Source organism: Hylobates moloch, unplaced genomic scaffold, assembly GCF_009828535.3.
Source record: "Hylobates moloch isolate HMO894 unplaced genomic scaffold, HMol_V3 SCAFFOLD_12, whole genome shotgun sequence".
In the NCBI taxonomy this organism is placed as follows: Eukaryota; Metazoa; Chordata; class Mammalia; order Primates; family Hylobatidae; genus Hylobates; species Hylobates moloch.
The window spans coordinates 49,149,673-49,175,919 of NW_026652287.1; the positions used below are offsets into that span (position 1 = coordinate 49,149,673).

The following is a 26,247-nucleotide window of genomic DNA, read 5'->3' on the forward strand; positions in this document are numbered from 1 at the left end:
GATTACAGGCGCCCGCCACCACGCCCGGCTAATTTTTGTATTTTTAGTAGAAACAGGGTTTCACCATCTTGGCCAGGCTGGTCTTGAACTCCTGACCTCGTGATCCACGCGTCTCGGCCTCCCAAAGTGCGGGGATTACAGGCGTGAGCCACCGCGCCCGGCTTGGGTCACTTTTCGAGTATACAGCGCCTCCTCTCTCCTTCCTAGGCCCCCACTGCCCCGACTTGCAGGCCGCAGACAAGGCTGAGAGCGATACCTTGCCTTCCCGCGCTCGCCTCGGTGCCTACTGCGCCTGCGCGAGCTCTGCGGGCGAAACCGAGCGATACCCGCCCCAACTACGGGCGTGCGCCCTCTGCTGTCGCCTAACGGAACTCTGGGCGCGCGTGCGCACGCACCCCAAGCCCCGCCCCCAGGCTGCAGGCGCGCGAGCCGTTGGCGCCGCTCCGTGCCTTCCCTCTCCTATAGTGGGGCGGGGCCGGGCCGCCCGAGTCGGGGGTGGAAGGCGGGGGCCACATAATGCCACGCCCCCGCCTCTTCTTCATTTGAAGCCCCACGACTCTTCACTGCTGGTCAATCAGAGCCCCTGCTCTCCCTAGTGCCGGCCAATGGGAGGTGCGCTCGGGCTGCTTCCGGCTCCGCGCTCCGCTCGCCCCCTCCCAAGGTCTGCCCGCGACTGGCGGGACGCAGGGGCGGGCGTCGGCCGCGGTGACGCGCAGCGGGCCTGGAGCCAATAAGGGGCGGGCTCGGTGCTGATGGACGGTGCTGGTGGCCAGTGGAAAGGCGCTGGCCGCACTTCCCGTCGGGGAGAGAGTGTAATATGGCGAAGACCTACGATTACCTGTTCAAGCTGCTGCTGATCGGGGACTCGGGGGTGGGGAAGACCTGTGTCCTGTTCCGCTTCTCCGAGGACGCCTTCAACTCCACTTTTATCTCCACCATAGGTAGCGGGACCGGGGAGTGGCTGGGGGCGCCGGAGGCCCGGGCTGGGCGCGCCCCTGAGGGGCTGGGGCTGAGGGATCTACAGGGCTGGACGGGCCGAGGGCGTCTAAAGGGTCGAGGGGGCCTAAAGGGAGAAGAGCAGTCGCCTGCACCGCCGTTCGGGGGTTCCTGGGCCGTGGTGGGGGAGACCAGGTGCCCATTTTGCAGATGGGGAGACTGAGGCTCCGACCCTTAGCCCGCTCATTAGGGCGTGTTATGTCTTGAGCTGGGGTCTTCGCGCCCGTCCTCTCGATCTGTCCTAGCAGCAGCCCTCGAAGCGGTTCTTTTGAGGCTCCTGCCTTACAGAAGTGGAAACTGAGTCATGGGGAATTGGCCATGGGAAAAAGACAGTGGCATCTCACCTTAATGAGCATTTACTATGTGCCAAGTGCTTCACGTGCATTTTCACACTCTCCAGTTCTTGGTGTTAAGTGCTGTTATGAGCCCATCTCACAGATGAGGAATTTGAGGCTCAGGGAGGGCATGGAACTTGCCCAAGGCCACACAGTCTGCAGGTGGTGAGAATGGGATTTGATGGAATTTGAACCTGGCTGTATCTCAACCCAAAACTCGAGGCTTAGCTATCCTAGAGAGATGCTACTGCACATTCCCAGCTGATGACAAGCTCAGCTAATGCACCTTGGAGCCGAGACTCTAACCCACACCATTCCTGCCCTTTTCTCTGGAGCGTTCAGAGGTTGAGCCTCTCTCCCTGACCATGCTTCCCCTCATAAGTGTATTTTCCTCTAGAAGGAATGATAAGAGGAGTCAGGACCTTTTCCCTGCCCACCTTTCATCCTGCTCCAGGAATGACAGCAATGGCAAGTGACAGCACTGCCTGCCCTGGGACCTGCCATCCCCAAGAAGATGCAAGATAAAAGTCTCAGCGAGAAACTAAATCAGCCACTGCCACAGACAGCCTTGACTTCCCTATCAAAGGGCCCAAGACTCCGGTTGTCACTTTAGAACAACTTTTCCCGTAGGGCCAGCCCACATTGTGGTTGAACAGAATTGGCTTGGTGCATCTCAGTTGTGACGTCCACAGAAGTGGAGCTGACCTCTCTCAGTGCCACAAAAGCAGTCCTGGCCCACAATGAAAAGGTTTGACCCGGGAGTAACATGGATCTGAGTGGCTTGTGAGCTCTGTAGCCCTGCTAGGGTTGGGGAAAGTGGGGGAACGGTCACTAAGTCCAGGGGTTTATTCCGACTCAAGAAAACCTAGGGAATGGCCTTTGCTTTACTGTGTCACTTCAACAAAATCGTGTTATCTCCCTGAACCCCACGATAATGTGCTAATTCCATTCTTGCCCACCTCCAGGAGCTGTGCTTTATTTATTTGATTTTATTTTATTTTTTGAGACGGAGTCTAGCTCTTTTGCCCAGGCTGGAATCCAGCAGCGTGATCTCGGGTCACTACAACCTCCGCCTCCCGGGTTCAAGCAATTCTCCTGCCTCGGCCTCCCTAGTAGCTGGGATTATAGGCATCCGCCACCACGTCCAGATAATTTTTGTATTTTTAGTAAATACAGGGTTTCACTGTGTTGGTCAGGCTGGTCTCGAACTCCTGACCTTGTGATCTGCCTTCCTCGGCATCCCAAAGTGCTAGGATTACAAGCATGAGCCACCGCACCCAGCGGAGCTGTGCTTTATAAAACAGTTATATGCCAGATGTAAAATAGAGAGAATTGACTGGAAATCATTACGTCTGGTTTCCAGTTGCTGTTTGCCCTTGAATGTGCACTACCCCTCTCTGAGCCCTGCTGTCTTTAGAGCAGGAGTGACGCTGTCTGCCCGGCCTAGTACCCTGGTGGTTGAGGATTAGAATTAGACAATAAGGGGTTGTCACCACAACCAGAGGCCATCTAGAGGAAGCAAATGAATGGCCCCTGCAGTGACAGCATCCAGCCTCTGAAGACAGATGTTTCTGAATTCTTCCCCCTCCCCCACTCCAAGGCCAAACTTTAGGGTAACTTTTGTGCTCCAACCAATCAAGAAGTGGCGTTAATTCAGCCTGGGCAACATGGCAAAACCCCATCTCTACAAAAAATAAAATAAAATTAGCCAGGCATAGTGGCTCATCCGTGTAGACCCAGCCACTTGGGAGGCCAAGGTGGGAGGATCGATTGAGCCCAGGAGGTCAAGGTGCAGTGAGCTGTGATGGTGTCTCTGCACTCCAGCCTGGGCAACAGAGCAAGACCCTGTCTTAAAAAAGAAAAAGAAAAGAAAAAGAAATGATGTTAACTGTGGGCAGACTGGCTTGCATTCACTCAGATCCCAGTTTCCCGGCCTTCCCCACAAACCCCCCTCTTTTTTTTGAGACGGAGTCTCACTCTGTCACCCAGTCTGGAGTGCAGTGGCACAATCTTGGCCCACTGCAACTTCCGCCTCCTGGATTCCAGCGATTCTCCTGTCTCAGCCTCCCGAGTAGCTGGGATTACAAGCACTCGCCACCATGACCAGCTGATTTTTGTTTTTTGGGTTTTTTTTGTTTTTTTTTGTTTTTTTTTAGTAGAGATGGGGTTTCACCATGTTGGCCAGGCTGGTCTCGAACCCCTGACCTCATGACCGCCCACCTTGGCCTCCCAAAGTGCTGGGATTACAAACATGAGCCACCACACCCAGCCCAACCCCTCCTCCTTAGAGTTACTTTGAGCTTTAAAGAGGCTGTCTTCCATTTGCAGATGAGGATGTGACTTGGTGAAAGTTACCTAGCAAGGTGGAGGTGGCACCTGACCCTAAGATCCCTCCCTCCCACCCCTTCATTCCCCTCCTTCCATTTGTAGCCTTCTGTCTTCTAGGAAAGTCTAATTCACCATGACCTTGAAGTTCAGGCCTCATAATTCTTAGGCCTCATAAAGTTTACACTTCCTAATTAAATTTGGCATGTTAATAAAACCCAGAGGAGTGTAGGGCGGAGTGCTGCTGTGGAGCTTGGCCAACCTAACAGTGCTCCTCGGTTTTTTGTGTCCCTGTACACGTGTGACAGGAAGTGGGGAATGTTTTAGGAAGCCTGGGCACACTGGGCTGTCTAGTCCTGAAGCAGAATCACCTTAATGCTTAAAGGTGATTCCATAAATTAACCATACATGGTGGCGCTTGCCTGTATTCCCAGCTACTCGGGAGGCTGAGGCAGGAGAACCGCGCTTGAGTCCAGGAGGCAGAGGTTGCAGTGAGCCAAGATTGTGCCAGTGCACTCCAGCCTGGGCAACAGAGCAAAACTCTGTCTCCAAAAAAAAAAGAAAAAGCAATTCTCTATTGGCTGAGTGTACCTCTGGGTTTTCCTTATAGACAAGGATTGAGTGGCTGTTCATTTTCTGCCAGTCAATCCTTAACATTTTGCCAAAAGTTACATTTCACCAAAGCCTATTCTCAGAAGCCCCATCCATCATTTGTGGTGTGGACTTGGCCCTGTAGCTCCCTGGAATGGGTTCTCACCAGCCTGGCTCGGGGCCACTGCCTCCTTGGGGGCCCATTGATTCCTCCAGTGAGAGGGTTGGCATTTGAGAAAGGGCATTTGAGAAAGTGCTTTGTGAACCGCTCAACACTGTGTAGACCCTGTTGCACTTTAATACTTTGATCCAGCCATATTTTGCCAGTGTCTTCTGTGGGCCGGGCAGCCGCTTTGGCAAGAGGGCTGCGGAGAGGACGCAGGTGAGTCAAGGTGCGTGCAGGACTGGGGTACCAGCTTCTAGCAAATGCATATTCAGCCCCTGTGTGTTCACACTGGAGGTAATAGCAGTGGATGAGACTTGTCAGGTCCCAGCCCCAGGGAGCTTACGTTTGAGAGGGCGAAAGTCCAGTGCTGGGGCTGGCTGGATGGAGTTAGCGTCCCCACCCTGGGTTCAGAGAGGCCCAGCCAGTCCTGGGCCTCAAGTCTTCTCCGGCAGGGATTTGAACAAACTCCTGGTGGCAAAGGCTGGGTCTGGCTGTTTCTCATCCACATGGGCCATTATGATCTGCAAGCGTTATGCCCAGGTCCATGCAGCAGATACATAAATGTACGTCAGCTATGTTAATAAATAGGTAAAAGGAGAACTGATGAGGATGGTCAGAAAGGCTCCCCCGAGGAGGGAACTTGAATGGGAACCTGAACGAAGGGATAGCCAGGTAGCTACAGAAGAAAGAACTTTCCAGGGCAGGGAAGAGCAAACATCAAAGCCCCGAGTCAGGAGCATGCTTGGAATGTTGAGGAAATCGCTGTGTGGATGGTGTGGCCAGAGAGAGCAGGTCATGGGCCAGAGTGCTGAGAGGTGACCAGGTTAGGCAGGACCTCGACACACACGGGCAGCTGTTTCCACTTTATTCGAGGGAAGGGGGGGCAGGGAAGCCACTGAAAGAGGCTTTAAAAAAAAATAGCTTTATGAGATAGAATTCGCATACAGTTCACCCATTTGCAGTATACAATTCAGTGGCTTTGGGTACATTCACAGAGTTCCACAACCATCACCACAGGCAATTTGGGAACATTTTTATTATACCAAAAAGACACCAACCCAAGGCCAGGCACACACGGTGGCACAGTGGCTCACACCTGTAATCCCAGTACTTTGGGAGGCTGAGGTGGGCAGATCACGAGGTCAAGAGATCGAGAACAGCGTGGCCAGCAACATGGTGAAACCCTGTCTCTACTAAAAATAGAAAAATTAGCTGGACATGGTGGCACGTGCCTGCAGTCCCAGCTACTTGGGAGGCTGTGGCAGGAGAATCACTTGTACCTGGGAGGCAGAGGTTGCAGTGAGCCAAGATCACACCACTGCACTCCAGCCTAGCCAAGATCGCACCACTGCACTCCAGCCTGGTGACAGAGAAACTCCGTCTCAAAAAAAAAAAAAAAAAAAAGATACCAACCCTTCCAGTTTCCCCACGTCCCCCACCCCCCCAGCCCCAGACAACCGCTAATCAGCTTTCTGTTTCTATGGATGAGCCTATGCTGGACATGTCTGTTAATGGAATCTCACACTAAGTGACCTTTAGTGTCTGGCTTCTCTCAGCATCCTGTCTTCAAGGTTCATCCACATTGTATGGCATGGATGAGTAACTCTGTTCATTTTTATGGCTGAGTCATATTCCGTTGTATGGTTGGACCACATTTTGTTCATCCCTTCATCTGTTGGTGGACATACTAGAAAGTTTGGAGCAGAGGGCTGGGTGCGATGGTTGATGCCTGTAATCCCAGCACTTTGGGAGGCTGAGGCAGGCGGATCATTTGAAGTCAGGAGTTTGAGATCAGCCTGGCCAACACGGTGAAACCCCATCTCTACTAAAAACTCAAAAATTGGCCGGGCATTGTGGCAGGCACCTGTAGTCCCAGCTACTCGGGAGGCTGAGGCGGGAGAATCACTTGAACCCAGGAGACAGAGGCTGCGGTGAGCCGAGATCTTGCCACTGCACTCCAGCCTGGGCGACAGAGCGAGATTCCATCTCAAAAAAAGAAAAAAAAGGCAGTTTGGAGCAGAGGTTAGCTGTGTAACATGGTTAGGGTTATATTTTTGAAGGCTGGGGAGGGGACTGAGGGGGAACAGTGGGAGCCTGGGGAACATCAAGGTGGCTGCGAGGTCACCGTGGAGAAAGGGGATGAAAGCGGGAGGTGAGAGACAAGGAGGATGGGGTCAGGAAGGCTTGTTAGGAGGTGATCTTCAAGGGGGCCTTAAAGGAGGAGAAGTTTGCCCAGCTGACGGGCCAGTGGGACACAGACCACCTGCAGAAAAGGAAGAGCGTGTACAAAAGCTGGGGGCAGGAGAGAACGTGACCATGTGCATTGATGCATCGTGGGGCCCAAGGCCCTGTGTGCTTGGGGGTCAGCTGCAGGGTGTTGGGGAGCGAGGGACTCAGGCCTGCAGAGGGCTCTCTTGAGACCCACTCCGTACATCTGCCTGGGGTGGGGAGGCGGGTTTAGCTGGTAGCAAGGGACAAGAGCAGGGCTTTGCTACCCACGCCCCCTGGGTTTGCTCTGCACTGCTCCCATCGGCCCTTGGAGAGGGAAAGTATCTCCAAGTGTTTCCAGATCTGGATATTCCGACATCCCGCATGCCCAGCGCCAGGCAGGGTCTCCGTAAGCCACAACAGCTGTTACCTGCACAGGTTGGTGGCGCCCAGCTCAGACACAACTTGGGAAATGGGCTGACAGTGACATGCCTTTTTTCTTTTTTCTTTCAGGAATTGACTTTAAAATTAGGACCATAGAGCTCGATGGCAAGAGAATTAAATTGCAGATATGGTAAGAGTCATTGTTCTCTGTCATTCTCTCCACCTGGAGATGGCTTCAAGCCAGAAGCCCTTGGCCTTCTCCCTCCACCGTCCCTGTGACCTTGGCCTCCATTTCTTGGTGCCCAGTCCTGGCACATGGGGCTTTCTCCAGAAGCTCCTGGAGGTTTATACCCAGCCCAGAGAGCTGTCTTCTGCTGGCTGCAGGGCACCAGGGCCTATAGCATCATAGGCACAAAGCTGCCCAGCCCTGGCTAGCTCAGTGTTCCGCAGTGGGCACCATCTGGGTCTGGGCTTCAGAGTGGGCTGCTTCTGTTGAACGGGAAAAGAGCCCTCTCGGTGCCAGGTGCTGGTGACGCCTGCAGGGACTGTGAGATGCCCCAGCCAAGAGTTTCCTTTTGAGCCTCTCAACCCACTCAGAAGCATAAAGGTCCAACTTCACTTCCTCTTTTCTCTCCTGGGGCAGGCCTGGCCTCCCTTCCTAGCATACAGACCGAAACCCCGAACCGAAATTAAGCCGAGGGCCGGGCCCCCTGTTGAGACCTGTTTCCATTCCTGAGAACTAAGGGTGACTTCCCATGCACATACAATTAGGGAAGTGGGGAGACTCCAAGTCGCCATCAGTGGCCTGACCCAGTTTGCTGAGACTGAGTTCAGGTGGCAGGTATAGTGGGGTCCTGCCCTGCACACATGCCACTTGCATAGTCACTGGCCCTGAGCAAAACAAAGAGAAGTCACATTTAAGAGCATGGTGCAATTTCCCTGTCACCCAAACCAGGCAAGTGCCTTTGAGTAGGAGCAGTGTGCCAGGAGATGGGCCACGAAGCCATCCTCCCTCAAGTCTCAAAGTGTGACCAGTCATCCCCACTTGCCAGTTTCAGGGAGCCCCACAGCTACCCTTGGCTCCAGGTGCTATTCACCTCTTCTTTTTTTTTTTCTTCTTTTTTTGAGACGGAGTTTTGCTCTTGTCGCCTAGGCTGGAGTGCAATGGCACGATCTTGTCTCACTGCAACCTCTGCCTCCCGGGTTCAAGTGATTCTCCTGCCTCAGCCTCCCAAGTAGCTGATATTACAGGCATGCGCCACCACGCCCAACTAATTTTGTATTTTTAGTAGAGACGGGGTTTCTCCATGTTGGTCAGGCTGGTCTCGAACTCCCAACCTCAGGTGATCCACCCACCTCGGCCTCCCAAAGTGCTGGGATTACAGGCGTGAGCCACCACACCTGGCCCTACTGTTCACCTCTTAATCTGACTTTGGGAGTCAGGTAGGTTTAACGTGCAGTCCATCCTGCAGACATTGGTAGTAATCAAGCTCTGGCTGCCTTGTAAGTTCCAAGCCATGGAAGTTTCTCCACTTCCAGCACGTTGGTGCCACGTCACCCTTTGTTCCCAAGTTCAAAGTGACACTGCACCAGCAAGCAGAAGTTTCACTTTCCTCCTGCCTTCCTGCTTCTGCTCTTAGCAATCGTGGTGAGGTTAGTGACTTAAAACTCTTCTAAGGACTGTGGTTGAAAAAAAAATGACTGTTTGTTTGTTTGAGACAGAGTTTTGCTCTTGTTGCCCAGGCTGGAGTGCAGTGGCACGATTTCGGCTCACTGCAACCTCCACCTCCTGGGTTCAAGCAATTCTTCTGCCTCGGCCTCCCAAGTAGCTGGGATTACAGGTGCCTGCCATCACGCTTGGCTAATTTTGTATTTTTAGTAGAGACAGGGTTTCGCCATGTTGGACAGGTTGGCTTCGAACCCCTGAAATCAGGTGATCCACCCACCTCGGCCTCCCAAAGTGTTGGGATTACAGGCGTGAGCCACCGCACCCAGCAAAAATGACTGTTCTTAACCACTCATGTCTCCTGCTGCTGGTGTCAGAAAGTCAGCTTAGCTCCAAGCAAGGTGTTTCTGCACAATCCAGACGTATAGAGCCCTCTGGGTCCCGGCAAGGCCGTGGGAGGAACCCTGGGCTTGGAGACAAAAGACCTGAATCTTGCCCTGGCTCTGCCACCAATCAGTTAGGTCACCTTTAATTTTTTTTTTTTTTTAGACAAAGTCTCACTCTGTCACCCAGGCTGGAGTGCAGTGGCATGATCTCAGCTCACTGCAACCTCCACTTCCTTGGTTCAAGCAATTCTCGTGCTGCAGCCTCCCAAGTAGCTGGGATTACAGGCACCTGCCACCACGCCTGGCTAACTTTTGTATTTTTAGTAGACAGGGTTTCACCATGTTGGTCAGGCTGATCTCAAACTCCTGACCTCAGGTGATCCGCTGGCCTCAGCCTCCCAAAGTGCTGAGATTACAGGAGTGAGCCATCACGCCTGGCTTTTTTTTTTTTTTTTTTTTCTGAGACAGTCTTACTCTGTCAGCCATGCTGGAATATAGTGGCACGATCTCAGGTCACTGCAACCTCCACCTCCCAGGTTCAAGCGATTCTTGTGTCTCGGCCTCCTAAGTAGCTGGGACTGCAGATCCGCGCCCGCCTAATTTTTGTATTTTTAGTAGAGATGAGGTTTCACTGTGTTGGTCAGGCCGGTCTCGAACTCCTGGCCTCAGGTGCTCCACCCGCCTCGGCCTCTTAAAGTGCTGGGATTACAGATGTAAGCCACTGCACCAGGCCAGTTAGGTTACCTTTTTTTTTTTTTTTTTTTGAGACGGAGTCTTGCTCTGTCACCCAGGCTAGGGTGCAATGGTGCAGTCTCAGCTCACTGCAGCCTCCGCCTCCTGAGTTCCAGCAATTTTCCTGCCTCAGCCTCCCAGGTAGCTGGGATTACAGGCATGTGCCACCACGCCTGGCTAATTTTTGTATTTTTTGTAGGGACGGGGTTTCACCATGTTGGCCAGGCTGGTCTCGACCTCCTGACCTCAGGTGGTCCACCTGCCTCGGCCTCCCAAAGTGCTAGGATTACAGATGTGAGCCACTGCGCCCGGCCAGTTAGGTTACCTACCTTTAAACCAAACAGTAAGTACCCTTCAAGCCAGGAGCTGGGCTGGGCATGGGTGTGTCTTACCCAGGCGTCACCTCCCGGGCAATAGGCCCTGTGTTCCTTGTCATGCAGATGAGGAGGGACTTTCCCCATCATTCAAACCAAGATGGCAGGCCTGAAAGCTTTTCCTGAGTCCCAGCCACCTTCAACAGCAAGAGCTATGTTCCTGAGCCACATGACTGGCTCTTCTGTGAACCAGAAACTCCAGGGAGAATTCCCTGGAAGCAAAGGTGCAGAAGAGGAGAAGGCGCATGGGTCAGGGATCCCATCATGGCTCTGCCACATCAAATGACCTTAACCCCTCCAGGCCACAGTGTCCTTCCCTGTAATAATAGGGAGATTAGAAGGTGCTGCCTTAGCAGAAGAAGCTATCACAGTGGCTGACCCGTGAGAAAGCCAGGCATCCCGGGTAGATGCTCCTTGTCTCCTACTGGGGACAGTTACTTTCTTTTAATGTTGCTAATATCCCTTCTCTTCACGTTTAGGGACACAGCCGGTCAGGAACGGTTTCGGACGATCACAACGGCCTACTACAGGGGCGCAATGGTAGGGATTTTTTGTTTGATTGTTTTTACCTCCCTTTTAAGTCAACATGGGAGCGTCACTGTGCAATGGTTACCGAAGCCTAGATGTTTCTGTGGCGCCTGTGCCCCACCTCCTCAGGGCTCCTTGGTCCCAACTTAGTCTTAGGAACAGGCTTTGTGCCCTGGCCCACCCCCATGTACATACCTCCCCTTCTGGCTGCAGAAACAATGCAGGGTTTAAATAAAGTGGAAACATAATTCTTTGGGAATGAAGGAGGACACAGGAAGCCGGTTCTTCCAGGTGAGCTCAGTGCGGTCGAAGCTGGCATGCCCTGACTTTTAGAAGCTGTCACATGACCTGCATCTGTCTCTATGGAATTTGCTACCAAAAGCTTGAAGACCTTCCAGGAGCTGACCTGCCCTGGGCTGTCGGCCGTTATATCCGTCACCCAGGCCTGAGGCGGGATGACGTGACGGGAAGACTCACTCATCATCCCTCAAAATATTTCTCAAGCACCTTCTCTGGGCTAGGCCTTAACTAGATGCAGAAGGCGGCCAGGGATGGGACAAGGTCCTGTGTCAGGGGCCCTGTGTGTACGTGGCAGGGCATTCAGGGGTGGAGGGAGCAGGAGGTGGAGCCCCTGGACCTAGCCTGAGACCCTGGCTCGCCCACTGAGCTCCATCTCCTGACTTGGAAAATGGAATAGAGCATAGCACTGTGTCTCAGGCTGTGCTGAGGATAAATGGCTGCCTCTCCCCATTCCCAGGTCCCTCTGCTCCCCACTCTTTCCTCGGCATACCCCATCATTTAATTGCTCAGGCAGCTGCCTGTTTCCTCGATGAGGGCAGCGCCACATCCTGGTCCCTGCCATCTGCCTGACCCCAGGGAACTTGCTGGGTCTGCAGTAGTTGCTCAGGAAAGACTTGAGGGTGGAGATGAATGGAGGCATTATGTGTTTAGAGCATCCCACGCGGCATCCGAAACCTCATGGAAACCCACTCGTGTGGGTTGCAGCCTTAGTGTGCCTCAGTAAAATTAATGTATTTCTTCCCCCCCACCTCACAATGCTCTGGTGGAGGGTGGGCAGGTGGCCTGAGGGCACTGGGGTCTTGGGGAGCTTCAGCTTCTGGAGAAAACTGTGTGACCTGGGGCCTGTCCCGATCTTCTCTGGGCCCAAATAGCCACCTTCCACCCTGCCCTGATCACCAAGCCCTCCCCTGCACCAGGCGGTGGGCCCAGGTCTTAGCTCAGATTATCTCATTGCATTTTGGCTGTGAACCTCTTTATGCAAGCGCCATTGTCATCCCTGTTTTATAACAAAGAACCTGAGGTTTGGCCCGGTGGCCTGCTCTGCTGAAGTTCACTCAGCAGGTAAATGGCTAGGCTGGGCTGGGCTGTTTGTCTCTAGCACCCACATCCTCAACCAGCACCAAGATGATTGTGGCTTTCCATCCTCCTAGACCCAGGCCAACCTGAACAGATGCCACCACTGGCTGCATGTGGCTATTTGAATTTACCCAATTAACGTTGAAAATCCAGCCAGGCGCAGTGGCTGATGCCTGTAATCCCAGCACTTTGGGAGGCCGAGGCGGGTAGATCTCTTGAGGTCAGGAGTTGGAGACCAGCCTGGCCACATGGTGAAATTCCATCTCTACTAAAAATATAAAAATTAGCTGGGCATGGTGGTGCATGCCTGTAATCCCAGCTACTCAGGAGGGTGAGGCAGGAGAATCGCTTAAACCCAGGAGCCAGAGGTTGCGGTGAGCCGAGGTTGCACCACGGCACTCCAGTCTGGGCAGCAGAGCAAGAATCCATTGCTTAACTACTTAATTAATTAATTTTAAAAAACATTGAAAATCCAGCTCCTCGGGTCAAAGCAGCTATGTTTCTGATGCCCTAGAGCCCTGTGTAGCCAATAGCAGTCATATGGGACAGCGCCGCCATTGCAGCTGTGTCCTCATCTCTGTCAGCATGCTCCTAGACCCTTGGGCCTCAAAATCCCAAGTTTGGGAAGCATTGGATGCCTAGAGACCCATGGTGAGGTTTGCCCAGACGGGGGCCTGGGAAATAGTCACTTGGAGCCCTGAGGGGCGTTTCCAGGAAAACCTGGAATAGGATGGCTGACTCAGTATTTTCCAGGTGCTTCTGCTTGATTCTTAAGAGAGAGCTCTACCCACTGCCCCACTAACGTCCAGGTTCTCTCCCCTCAGCTCCCTGAAATAGGTACAATCCAGGAATTTGAGTCTTGGGCACATGTCACCAACTTAGTGGTGAAGGCAGGAATCCTGGGCCTTCAGAGGGTCCGGTCCCCGGATAAAGGGCCCCACGTCCCCTGTCCCTGACCATGTCACAGTGACAGGGTGTGCCCACCGTGGCTGGGGCATGGCAGACATCGTGGGCCACTGCAGCCTTGAGGTTCTTCGCCATGGTTGCGCCTGACTGTGAGGCTATTATTCATGTCCCCAAATTCCCAGGGGGATTTGGGGTTAAGTGCCTTTCTTGCCCCATCTGTGTTGTTTTGTCCCACACTCTTGCACCCACACCTGTCTCACCATTACCACAGGGCCCGTGTCCTTATTCTGCAAACTTGGATGGCCCCAGACAACTTGGCCAGCTGCAGAAGTCATCAGTGCCCTCAGGTGCCACAGATGCAGGGCTGGGCCTGGGGAGCAGGTAGCGAGGAGGAAGGAAAAAAGCCAGGCTTGGACGTGAGCAGGCCACGTGCCTTGGAGCCCAGGATGCCCGGCAACAAAGGGGGACTTGTGATGGCACTGCAGGCTGGCCTGCTGTGGGCACTCCACAAGGACATCGAGAACCACACACAGACCGTCAGAAGGTGGCCCCCACATGTGGGTTCTGGGGCTGAAAAAGGCCCAGGGACATTGCTGAGAGGATAGGTGTCATCAGCGCTTTTGGAGTTAGTCCCCCCACCCCGGGCTTGAATCTTAAAGGTCACGTCTCTGTGCCTCAGTTTCCCCTTGCATCGCATGGGCATGTTTGCCCTTGTCCACAGCAGTAGCAAGGCTGTGGACCCAGGCTGAGGCAGGGCTGCCCCGAAGCTCTTTCAGGACCCACAAGCCGTCTCCCAGTTGCTCACGTCTAGGTTAGGGAACTGGAAGGGCCTCGGCGCTCTCGGCTCCATCTTCACACAGCCGGTTCCCTCTGTGGTGGGGTCACTGGAAGTTGTGTGGATGTCGGGTCAGGACTTCCTGGGCTCAGTTGTGCCTGGGAGGTGGCTCAGGCAGAGCATGGGGTGAGCAAGGGGTGAAGAGGAGGCTGATTGCAGGGGAGGGTCAGCATGAGGGGAGTGCTGCTGGCAGTGGGCCTGTGGACCAGCTCCCACCATCAGGCGGCACCACTCCGTCGGCCATGAGAGGAGCCAGCCGGGCTTGTCAGCGAGGGCGTGGCAGGGGCTGGCCTGTGAGGCAGAAGGGTCACCTCAGCAGCCCGGGGGGCAGGACAAGGCTGGTTCCAGAACCCAGCAGAAAGAAGGGCCACAGGGATGGAAAGGAGGGGGCTGGCTTCCGGGGCTCCACAGAGGTGGGGAGGGCGGCAGCTAATGGGCCTGGCTGTGCAGTGGGTGCTGGGCTCCCCGCCACTGTTCTGTGGTGCCGCTGAGGCCTGCCTTCCGGAGCCTGCAGCCGATCAGGCACCTGTGTCTTCTCTCCCCGCTCAGGGCATCATGCTGGTCTACGACATCACCAATGAGAAGTCCTTCGACAACATCCGGAACTGGATTCGCAACATTGAGGAGGTGAGGCCCACCGGCTCCTCCCACTGTCCCTGCTTCAGTCCTTGTCCCAGAGCCCTCTGGTTTACTCATGAGAAGGCCAAGGTGCAGAGACACATACAGGCCACTTGCCAACAGCCTCCTAGTCAGGGACGTGGTGGGAGCAGGGACTGAGATGCAGGCAGCCGGCCCCAGGGACCACACACTGGCCTGGCCCCACCCCAGAGCCCCTCGGAGCCCATCCCTCCAGCTAGGCTGTTGGATCTGGCCAGTGTCATGGTCATAAGAGAAAGGATATCCAAGCTTGTGGTCACCATGAGTGTTGGGTGCTTTCTAGAGAAGGAAGGGTCTAGCACAGGTGTGACCCTTGTAGTTGGAGGGTGTGGTGAGCAGGCGTCAGTTGTACTTTGAGCTATATCGGAGCAGGGTGTGACCTGGTACAAACGACCTGTGTTCAGACCTTGAACCACAGAGGAGTGAGAAGGAGGCCAACCCCTCCTCCCCTCCCAAAGCCAGCATCTTCATCTTCCTGCTCCCCAAAGAGCTGACCTCACCCGCAAAGCCTTCCTGGCTACCGGCACCTGCAGCTTTCTATAACTAACCAGATGGGGCTTCAGGTCTGAGGCACAGCCAGAGAACTTTTCCCATCTATAAAACCACAGCAAAAGGGCATATCACTGTCCACCCAGGACTCATGGGCCTCCCGGGCCAGGCCGAGAGGCCACCCCATCATTTATGAGTCATTGCACTGGGCTCACCTCCCCAGTGACCCTGAGAGGGCTGTGCTGCCGAATTTGCCAGTGCAGGGGTGCACCCCAGCTGGGAAAGCTGTCTTCATCCATGGAGAGGAGGAGAGCCTGGTCTTTGTGAAAGGTCTCTGTTTCTGGCCAGCGGGCAGGAGCCACTTCTGGTTCATGGGAAGTGAGGCAGGGAGTGGCGCAGTAGGTTCCAGAGACCAAGTCTGAGCTGGTGGAAGAAGACAGCAGTTTCCAGTGTCCCCATCCTCCAGGAAGCGTGGTCCGCTCCATGGGGACCCAGGGAGGCTTGACGAAGGAGCTGCCTTTGGGTATGAGGGCAGAGTTTGGGCAACATCACACAGGGTGGTGAAGTGCCTGTGGCTGGTGACGGCCTCGAGTTGCGACCACCTCAGGCATGGCCTGTTTCCGGAGCCCAAAAAGAGAGTTGAAATGTCAGGGCCAGGCGCAGTGGGTCACACCTGTAATCCCAGCACTTTGGGAGGCCGAGGCGGGCAGATCACCTGAGGTCAGAAGTTCGAGACCAGCCTGGCCAACATGGCGAAACTCTGTCTCTGCTAAAAATACAAAAAATTAGCCTGGTATGGTGGCAGATGCCTGTAATCTCAGCTATTCGGGAGGTTCAGGATCGCTGGAACCTGGAGGCAGAGGTTGCAGTGAGCCGAGATCATGCCACTACACTCCAGCTTGGGAGACAGAACGAGACTCCATCTCAACAAAACAAAAAAAAAGTGTCAGAGCAGAAGGTCCCAGGACAACAGCTGGGGCCTCTTGCAGAGGAGCCAGGGAGGGAAGGAGGAAAGCCAAGGTCGGGGATAAATATCTCAGCCTCACTCACCTCCCATAGGCTAGACCCGCCCAGCAGCCCAGGTTCGGGGGCTTGATTGATACAGCCATAGAAGCTGCCAGAAAGCATTTTCAGAAAATGTGCATTTGCTCAGAGTAGCAGCTAGAACCCTGGCCCCAGCCCTGGCATTAGCTGTGTGACATGGGGCCGGCTGCTTGGCGTCTGTGAGCTTTAGCTTGTCCCTTAGACCAGGCTGTACCTAGCAGTCCTGACCCCACCACTCTGATTTCTGGGGACAGGCTGTGTGTTGGCAGAGGCACCTGGCCTGTGTCATCCGGTCTGATCCCCCGTCTGTCCCCCTCCCTCTCAGCACGCCTCTGCAGACGTCGAAAAGATGATACTCGGGAACAAGTGTGATGTGAATGACAAGAGACAAGTTTCCAAGGAACGGGGAGAAAAGGTGGGCGTGGTGGCACAAGGGGCAGAGGGCCTTGGGGTCTAGGGGTTTTTGTGCGGAGGGCTTCCCCTGTCCCTCCTCTGCCCCAGGGGCCTGGGACGAGTTGGTCACCCCAGTGGGGCATGTGCTGTGGGATGGCAGGAGCACACACCCAGCCGGGGCTTCTTGGGTGCGCTCTGCGGGCATCTCTTCAAAACCTACCATGGCCCCGCTGCAGGCTTTCAAGACCACAGGAGCGGGGAACGGAGCCATGGTTTGATCCCAGCAGGCCCCCGCCACCCTCCCATCTCAGCTGCCAACCCCAGCACTCCATGCCCTGTGCAGCACTATGGAGGGCCATTCACTATAGAATCGAGGGAGTGATCCAGGAAGTCATGCCCCACAGCCCCAGCCCCGTTGCTGCTCCCTCTTGGCGCCGGCACTGCCTTCCGCTCCTGTTTTGGGCAAGCTCAGATGCACCCAGCAGCTGGTGTGCTCATGCGTGTGCCTCCCTCTCTCACAGCTGGCTCTCGACTATGGAATCAAGTTCATGGAGACCAGCGCGAAGGCCAACATCAACGTGGAAAATGTGAGTCCCGGCTCCTGCTGGGAGACACGGGGCCTGCAGGATCGGCCCCTTCAGGCTGAAGGGGGAGCTGGCGTCCTCCGAGGAGGTCCTGCCAGAGGGACCAGCCTCGGGCTCAGGGCTGCCAGTCAGTCCTCTGAGGGACATTTCCTGGGCAGTGCCATGTGCCAGGCACAGGCAGCCCCTGGGAATGTGCCATCAGCAGGGACAGGCCCCACAAAGGGCACCTAGGATGCATCTCACGGGCTTTTGGGCAGCCCTGGGGAATAGGCACGGTTTTACAGGTGAGGAAACTGAGGCTCAGAAAGACCCAGCTCTGTGTTTACCCTCTCAGCCACACCACTTAACCCTGGAGAGGCCCCTGTCAAAAGCCCAGACACAGCAGGGAGCCCTGATGGGACCCGGGCCCATGCCACCCTCCCCTCTCCACGGGGCGACCCCAGCCCTGCGGCCGATCCTGTGATGTTTCCCCATCCTAGTCATGTTTCCAAAGCACATCTTCCATATCACTCCTGACCTAAAGTCTCTATGCTGACGTGAAGACAAAGGCTAGACTCCTCGCCTGGCATGGAAAACCCTCCCTTGCTGACCACAGCTGATGTTTGCCACCCAGGGCTCGGGCCTTGCCCACCCCACCACTCCCTCCCCAGGCCACCTGGGCTGCTCCCTTCTCCAATACTTCACTGCATTTCCCTCCTATGTGCCCCCTTTTCTGCCTGCCAGGTTCCCTTTTCTAGTCAGGGCCCGGCCCAGGGGGCCTCTCCCCAAGAACACCTTCAGCTTCCCCTGGGCCTTCCTCCGCACCCCAAGCCACTCTCCAGAACCTCCCATATCATGGGGATGTATGTTGGGATCACGCCTCCTGCCATCTCTGTATGTCCCCTCCTCAAGGCTGTGACAGCAGCTCAAGCCTTGGCTGTGCTGGGAGATGAACCTGCTCCCGCTCCCAGCCCTGCCAGGCAAGGACTCCGAGTGAAGCTTGTTTGGCCACAGAGCTGCTTGCCTTTTTCCCTGACCATCAGAAGGGAGGCCAGAGCTGACAGAACCTAGGAGTTAGAGGCAAAGAACTGGGCACTCCTAGATCCTTCTGGATTGGTCGGTTAACTGCTGGGTGCCTTTGGACAAGTCATTTGGCCTCTCTGAGCCTCATTTTCCTCTCTGGCCAACTGAGTGTCGCCCCATCTCACAGGGCTTAGGGGAGGTGGCGCATTCGTAAAGTCCCGGCAACACTAAGGTGCCCTGCGGAAGTGAGAGTTGATACCAGGGAGTAAGGGTGGTTGGGAGGCAGAGGGAGCCGGGGAAGGACAGGAGCGGGGCCAGACAGGCCAGATGAAGCCACTGCCAGAGGCGGGCATCAAAGGGCCAAATGGGAGGCCCACGCCTGGGAAGCTGTCCCGCCACACCCGCTGTACACAGGCGACTGAGGACTCGGGGTCCTGCCATCCCGAGGACTCACAATGTGCTTATTCCACAGGCATTTTTCACTCTCGCCAGAGACATCAAAGCAAAAATGGACAAAAAATTGGTGAGTGTGTGTCCTTCCTAGATCTCCGAGTGGATCTCTGGAATCCAGCCATTGTCGTTAGCAGCAGTGACATGACATGCCCTAGATCCTGCTTTTTAGGGCCCAGCCAGACCCCATAGGACATTGCTGGGAAAGGGGGAAGAGTTTGCAGGTGTGGCTGGGGCATCAGCATCAGACAGTGCCGGCCTGGGGATGCTGCCCAAGCAGACAAGGCTGTGCCCGGTGAATCCCCAGGCTAGCAGGGGGCACACGGCCCTTTCCATTCCACTTAAGAGAAGGGCCAGAAAGACAACATGGTGTGCAGGGACAGAGAGCCACGTCTCGGAGAAAAGCTTCCTAGGTCGCTTGGGCAGGGCCGGGGCTGGTGTCTGATAACTGCTGGCTCATCATCTTGACAAGCATGGCAGATTGAGAACCTGCCCCCACTCCACCCCAGCCCCAGATGCTACAAGTTGTGACAGCTCTGCGACCTTCATTGTGTCCCAGGGTTCTCTTGAGGCCTCCAGGGAAGTCTGCGTGAATCCTTCCCCATCGATCCTCTCATTCGTTTCTTGCTTTTTTTGTTTACCGCGCTAGCGATTTCCTAGTCCACTGCGCTCAGTATCAATGGTGCTTTCTTGACGGAATCAAAACACTTCCCTGTACTTTGGGGGCATTTAGTGCCTAAACACCGTAGTGACCCATCCTCCCTCGCCCTGGTTCCAGCAACTGCCCTTTCCCGGCCATGTTACATTGGTTGTCCAATCGAGGAGCACACGGCGCTCTATTTGTGGGTTAAGTCTGGTCACTCGAGAATGCACATAAAATACAAAATGCCGTTCAAGTAGTTTACATCTGATGTAAGCAAATCTGTTTTGTAATTCTAAGATGCGGTGACTTGAACAATGAGGCATGTGATTGATTTAATAGCAGCTCTTTGGCCATTAAATCAAAATGGGAAACAGCTCATGGAAACCAGTGCACTGACCAACAATAATTTGGGATTTTCTTGTAATTTCTTTTCTTCAGTATAATGGTCAAGGTTTGATTCTTTTTTCTTTTAGCTTTTTTATTAGTTAAAAAAGAGATTTTTTTTTTTAGAGTCTCACTTTGCCACCTAGGCTGGTGTGCAGTGGCACCATCACAGCTCACTGCAGCCTTCAATTCCTGGGCTCAAGCAATCTCCCACCTCAGCCTCCCAAGTAGCTGGGGCTATAAGCACACGCCACCATGCCTGGCTAATTTTTTTTCTTTTTCTTTTTCTTTTTCTTTTTTGTTTTTTTGAGAAGGAGTCTTGCTGTGTTGCCCAGGCTAGAGTGCAATGGTGCAATCCCTGCTCACTGCAACCTCTGCCTCCCGGGTTCAAGCGGTTCTTCTGACTCAGCCTCCCAAGTACTTGGGATTACAGGCACATGCCACCACACCCAGCTAATTTTTGTATTTTTAGTAGAGACGAGGCTTCACCATGTTGGTCAGGCTGGTCCTGAACTCCTGACCTCAGGTGATCCACCTGCCTCGGCCTCCCAAAGTGTTGGGATTATAGGTGTGAGCCACCCCACCTGGCCATTTTTTCTTTTTTAAGAGGCAGGATCTCACTTGTTACCCAGGCTGGTCTCAAACTCCTGGGCTCAAGCAGTTCTTCTGCCTCGGCTTCCCAAAGTGCTGGGAAGGGTATGATGGGGTGGGCGGATAAGTGAGAGAGTGGTTGGAAGGGGTGGTATATAGCAGATGGAAAATAGATCTGTTTTTGAAAAACGAATTATCAGTTGTAAGAGAATTGGATGGATGGGTAGAAGATAATGGATGGATGGTTGGTTGAAAGGGAATAAATCGATGGTTGATTTGTTGGAAGGAGATGGTTGGATAGATAGATCATTGGTTTGTTGATGGTTGGAAGGGGATGGTTGAATGGTTGGTTGGAAGGAGGTGGTTGCTTGGAAGGGGATGGATGGATGTTGATTGGTCAGAAGGGGTGGTTAGAAGGAGATGGTTAGTTGCAAGAGGGTGGATGGAGGGAAGTTGATGGATGGGTGGATGGATGGCTGGAAAGGGATGGATGGATGGTTGATTGGTTGGATGAGGTGGTTAGAAGGGGATGGATGGTTGGTTGGTTGGTTGGAAGGGGATGGATGGTTGGAAGAAGACAGATGGTTGGAAAGGGATGGATGAGTGGATGGTTCTTGGAAGGGATGGATGGTTGGTTGATTGGTTTGTTGGGTGGAAGCAGGTGGATGGATGGAAGGGAATGGGTGAGTGGATGGATGGATGGTTGAAAGGGTATATAGATGGATGGTTGGTTCATTGATTGGTTGGCTGGTTGGTTGGTTGGGTGGTTGGAAGGGGACAGCTGGATGGACTGGCAGATGATGGATGGATGGTTTGATGGCTGATTGGTTGGTTGGATGGTTGGAATGGGAACAGAAGGATGACCTGGCAGATGATGGATGGATGGTTGGATGGCTCGTTGGTTAGTTGGTTGGTTTGGTTGGTTTGATTGATTTGGTTGGTTGATTGGTTGGTTGGTTGGTTGGATGGATGGTTGGATGGATGTTTAGGTGGATGGCTGGTTGTGAGACGTAGTGCTGATGCTCAGTGATAACCTCAGAAAACCTCTTGTGATTTCAGGAAGGCAATAGCCCCCAGGGGAGCAACCAGGGAGTCAAAATCACACCAGACCAGCAGAAAAGGAGCAGCTTTTTCCGATGTGTTCTTCTGTGAGGAACACCGCCTTACTCTGAGCCTCGCTCGGCCCAGCTGACTGTGCCTGTTCTGAGTGAGCCCTTCACTCAGCCGGGGCCCTCCCACCTCCAATGCCCCGCCCACGCCACGGCCACCAGGCCCACAGCCACCAGAATGCAATTGAGAAATCGTTTATTTTAGTAACTGTCTGATCTTTTTCAACTTTGGAGATGGAATAAGTTAAAAATTTGCTATTTTTCCTGTAACGTCTGCTGAACGGGCCCACCCACACATTGTATATCCAGAGAGAGAGAGGGAATCAAGGTGCGACCGTCGACCATAGCCAGTGTCAGGCCTCTGCCTCTGGGCCTTTGCTTTGTGGCCTCACTGCAACACAAAGCTCCACCAGGAGGCTGATTCACGTCCCCCACCACGGAAGCGAGGTCCCAGAAGGCCAGCGGTGGTTCCAGGAGCAGCAGGTCCCAAACCCTGAGCAAGGCAACCGATCGCCAGGCCCGGGAAGCATCACCCAGGAGATTTTGGCGCCCACTTCCACCTCTTCTCTCAGTTTTGGACAAGTGACAAACCATTTTGCCCCCTCACTCTTCTTTTTTAACTGTTAAACCAAAGGAAAGCACAAATGAAGGAAATCCTTGTAAAGCGTTGAGAAGGAAAGAAGCCTGGAGCAGCCTCTCCTGTCCACAGCCAGGGGTTAGGTCCGCAGGCCCGTCTGCGGTCCCCATCGAGCATCAAGGGGACGCCATGTGTGCTACAAGTGACCCCGAAAACAGCCACAGCCGTCACATGGTCCTCCTGAAGTTGGGGCACCCTCCTCTCAGCACCAAAATGGCCCCCACTCCTTCATGTCCTCCCGCTGTCTCCAAATCAGACGTTCTTTCTAGCTGAGATTTTTATTTTTCCACATCTGTAGTGCCATGAAGCAATTCTGTCTTTGACTTCCAATGGCAAACCTGGGTGATCGGGTATAAGCACGTTGTACCCTTGGCTGGACATGGCCAAGACACGAGGCATTCCACGGCGGCAGGCTGACCGCACAGCAGTCTGGCTTGATTTTCAGCCGTCATCATTGGGTTCTGTTTTGACAGCTCTGCTGTCCCGTAGGGACTGCGATTGGGACCAGGTCAACCAAGCCAGAGGGGTGTCACCAGCCTTTTCTTTTTTTCTTTTTTTTTTTTTTCCTCCTTAAGCTGCTGTCGATCCAAACCATTGGCATCATCGTTTCTTTTGAATTAAACCAACATATCAGCAATAGTCTGCTCTCCCCGGGAATCTCTAACATGCTCTGTTTACATCGATAAATGCACTTAAGGAAAACCAACAAATTAAAGCTCATCTTAAAGTCCAAGGATTTTTATGTCCACATTTTCCCTGTAGGCCACCCGGACATGGCCAGGTGCTGGGGGTGGGTCTGGACAAGCTGGTAGAGCCCAAGGGTTACCCCATCAAGCGGCCTCCTCAGAGGAGATGCCACCCGTCATCAAGAGACTAAATTGGGAAAAGAAGCCTCCTGGCTTGGCGCGGTGGCTCACACCTGTAATGCCAGCACTCTGGGAGGCCAAGGCGGGCTGATCACTTGAGCTCAGGAGTTCAAGACCAGCCTGGCCAACATGGTGAACCCCCATCTCTACTAACAATACAAAATAAAGTAGCCAGGCATGGTGGCACGTACCTGTGGTCCCAGCTACTCTGGAGGCTGAGGCAGGAAGATCACTTGAGCCAGGAGGTTGAGGTGGCAGTGAGCTGAGATTGCACCACTGCACTCTAACCTGAGCGACAGAGTAACAACCTGTCTCAAAAAAAAAAAAAAACCCAGCCCTTCCCACCTGCAGCCACAGCCCTACTTCCACCCCTCCTTTGCAGGAAAAGGTTGTCTCTCCCTCCTGTTTACTCCTCTGCTTGACCTGATCAGCCAACATCAGCCCCATCATGCCACCAAAACTGTCTTGCCTTGGTCCCCAGTGGTACCCATCTGGCCAAGTTGAGTCCTTGCTTCTGCACCCCTCAGCTCTCAGGAGCACCCCATCCTCCCCAAGAGCCTGCGTCACCTGCCTTCTGGCATGCAGCTCAGCCACTGTGTCCTTCCTGCCTCCCTGGTAGGTGCTTCCAGGGGCCCTCTCCTGGCTGGCTTTCCAGGGCATTCCTTCCACTCTATCCAGGGTCCTTCCCAAGACCACCCCCCGGGTCCAGCCATTCCCTAGGACTTGGCAGAGAGCTGTACTCACAGCCAAGATCACAGCAAAATCAGCAAAGGGAAAAGGCATGCAGAGTGAAGTCCAGAGGCAACCAGACAAGCTTCCAGAATCCTCTCTCAGTGGGGTCACACACCCCATGCTTAACTCCCCCAACAATGCGTTGTAACAACAGGTGTGTAATGTGTCTCTCATGAAAGCTGGTTGGCAGTTCTGTGCCCAGGTGTTTATGGGGCCAGTCACATAGGAACCCTCTACCTGGCACCAGGATTCCAGACTCCTACAAAGAAAGCAGGGGTTTAGCATAAACCGCATCATTTGTACAGAAAGTGTAGGCACCCGTCATGAACCACGCATGTATGGAAGTTTTGTGTCTGTAGGGAACTTTACCAACTGCAGGCCCACCTTGCCAGCAGGCCTTTCTCAGGAAGCAGCCTCAGATCTGTTCATTCTTTTCTGCACACACTATGCCTTTAGATAGGCCAGTGGCTTTCATGCTGCAAATCCAGGCCGGACCCAAGTCTGAGTTTCACCTGCTACTCTCTATTCCAATTGGAATGTCTCATCGGCACCATAAGCGTAACACAGCCCTGACCCTGGCCTCCATCCCTGCCTTCCCCATCGTGCCCACAGCTGACCCCTCCCGAGTTGTAGCCACGACCACCTGGACCTCTGTGACCACTTCCTCGTGGGTTTCCGGCCCTCCCCTCTGTCTTTCAAACTATTTTCAGAGTGTCCTTACAAAACTGAAATCAGTGTCACCTCCTTGTTTAAAGCTCTCCTCAGGGGCTGGGGTGCGTGGCTTATGCCTATAATCCCAGTGCCTTGAGAGGCTGAGGCAGGGGAATAGCTTGAGGCCAGTTCAAGTTCAAGACCAGCCTGGACAACATAGTGAGACCCCATCTCTAAAAATTAAAAAAAAAAAATACAAAAATTGGCCGGGTACGGTGGCGCATGTCTCATCCCAGCACTTTGGGAGGCCAAGGCGGGTGGTTCACCTGAGATCAGGAGTTCGAGACCAGTCTGGCCAATATGGCAAAACCCCATCTTTACTAAAAATACAAAAATGAGCCAGGCATGGTTGCATGCGCCTGTAGTCCCAACTACTCAGGAGGCTGAGGCAGGAGAATCGCTTGAACCTGGGAGGCAGAGGTTGCAGTAAGCCAAGATTGCGCCACTGCACTCTAGCCTGGGTGACAGAGCAAGACTCCGTCTCAAAAAAATAAAAAATAGTAAGTATGGTGGCATGTACCTGTAGTCCAGCTACTCAGGAGGCTGAGGAGGGAGGATCACTTGAGCCCAGGAGTTGGAGGCTGCAGTGAGCTGTGACCACACCACTACATTCCAGCCTGGGTGACAGAGCAAGACCCTTTATCCAAAAAAAAAAAAAAACCTCCCCAGGTCTTCCCTCAGCTTAGGGATACAACTTACGCCCCTCACCGTGGGGCACAAGCCTCTACACGCTGTAGCCATGGCCCCCCCTACTCCTTCCTCTTTCTCTGGCTGCCCTCCCTGGCTCACTCCACTCCAATCCTCTCCTTCCTTACTCCTTCGCTCCACACTCATCACTGAGAAGGCCCTAGGGCCTTTGCACTTGCCACACCGTAGTGTTGCAGTCTCCTGAAATGTGCAAAGCCCACTGTTCATCACGTCATGGTTATCCAGGGCTACCTCTGCAGAGGCCTCTCCCAGCCATGCCCTTCTCTCTTCCTAGCTCATCTTCATAGCATTTATGAGAAGTTACCTGTTTTCATTGCCAAGCCTGTCCCCACTCAGCCCAAAAGCTCCATGAGGACAGGGACTTCTGTAGTGTGCTTGTGTGTGGCCTGAACCCATTGAATTAGTGAAGGACACCCAAGTGGCCTCTAGGGTGAGCACAAGGGAGGTGACATCCTCTTCCTTCAAAGAAACCAGCTTCCAGGGTTGATCCTGCAGCCTCTGCAGCCTGGGGGGCAGCTCCCCAGGCATTACAAACTCAATGGGTTTGGGAACCCCCAGCCACAAACTCCCTTCCCACCTGACCATGCTAGAGGCTGCCCTGGTGGTCCCTGGCTTAGCTGCCATCAACATCTCTGTCGTGTCTATCCTTGAGCCTCCGAGCACCCACTCAGGAGGACCCTAAATCCTGATAGTAAAACTCAAAGTCGCCCCCTGCCAGGGATGCCTGATAAACGGCCACTTTGGGAAACTTGCTTTCTTTCCACGAAACTGCAGTTTCTGTCCAAAACTGCAAAATTCGGAGACAGTGACAGCCAATGGCAATGAATAGCAGATGCTGACTGGGAACCCATCCTGTGCCTGGCTTTCTTCTGAGCCCCTAATGGGTCACGGATAAGAGAGAGCTGCCTGGGCCCGAATCCCAGCACCACTCAAGACCCACGGTGATAGAGGAGCTAGAAAGAAATTATTTAGGCAGATAGTGAGGGCACCAGAGTCCTTGGCAGAATTTCTTTTCTAACAAAAAGCAGCCCAAGAAATTATTTTTTCTAACAAAAAGCAGTCTGAGAAATCGAGCTGCAAACATAGATAAGCGAGCTAGAAGCTTGCATGGGGAGATGCCAGCAGCTGGGTAAATAGAAAACAGTTGCCTGGGAGCCAGGCAAGACCAACGTGGAGATTCTATCTTCCCTCTTTTTATTACCACGTGTACAGTAAAGGGGTGGGCAACATGGCACAGCTCAGGGAGAGGACCCGCTTGCATGATAAAAGATTACGGTAGGGGTGGCCAGAAATTCACACCCGATGCAAATGGCACACCTAGTCCTAACCAGTTTTTCGCACCCTATGCAAATGTAACACCTAGTCCAACCAATCTTTCACACCTTATGTAAATCAAACACTGCCTCCTCACCAGGCATCTATAAAACCCCCTGCATTT

General features: G+C 53.8%; 1 protein-coding gene across 1 annotated transcript; it reads left to right on the plus strand.

Moving 5' to 3' along the window:
• The first annotated feature begins 520 nt into the window (after positions 1-520).
• Positions 521-22,431, plus strand: RAB8A (RAB8A, member RAS oncogene family). The gene is made up of 8 exons (XM_032170017.2): positions 521-941; positions 7,135-7,195; positions 10,643-10,703; positions 14,359-14,436; positions 16,325-16,414; positions 16,914-16,979; positions 18,451-18,501; positions 21,106-22,431. The coding sequence occupies exons 1-8, from the start codon at positions 818-820 to the stop codon at positions 21,196-21,198; spliced, it is 624 nt and encodes a 207-aa protein (XP_032025908.1). The 5' UTR covers positions 521-817; the 3' UTR covers positions 21,199-22,431.
• Positions 22,432-26,247: the final 3,816 nt, after the last annotated feature.

Coding starts and splice junctions, on each gene's coding strand:
- RAB8A (XM_032170017.2), top strand. CDS start 818: ATGGCGAAGACCTACGATTACCTGTTCAAGCTGCTGCTGATCGGGGAC. Junction 16,415..16,913: donor CCAAGGAACGGGGAGAAAAG/GTGGGCGTGGTG, acceptor CCTCTCTCACAG/CTGGCTCTCGACTATGGAAT. Junction 16,980..18,450: donor CCAACATCAACGTGGAAAAT/GTGAGTCCCGGC, acceptor CTTATTCCACAG/GCATTTTTCACTCTCGCCAG.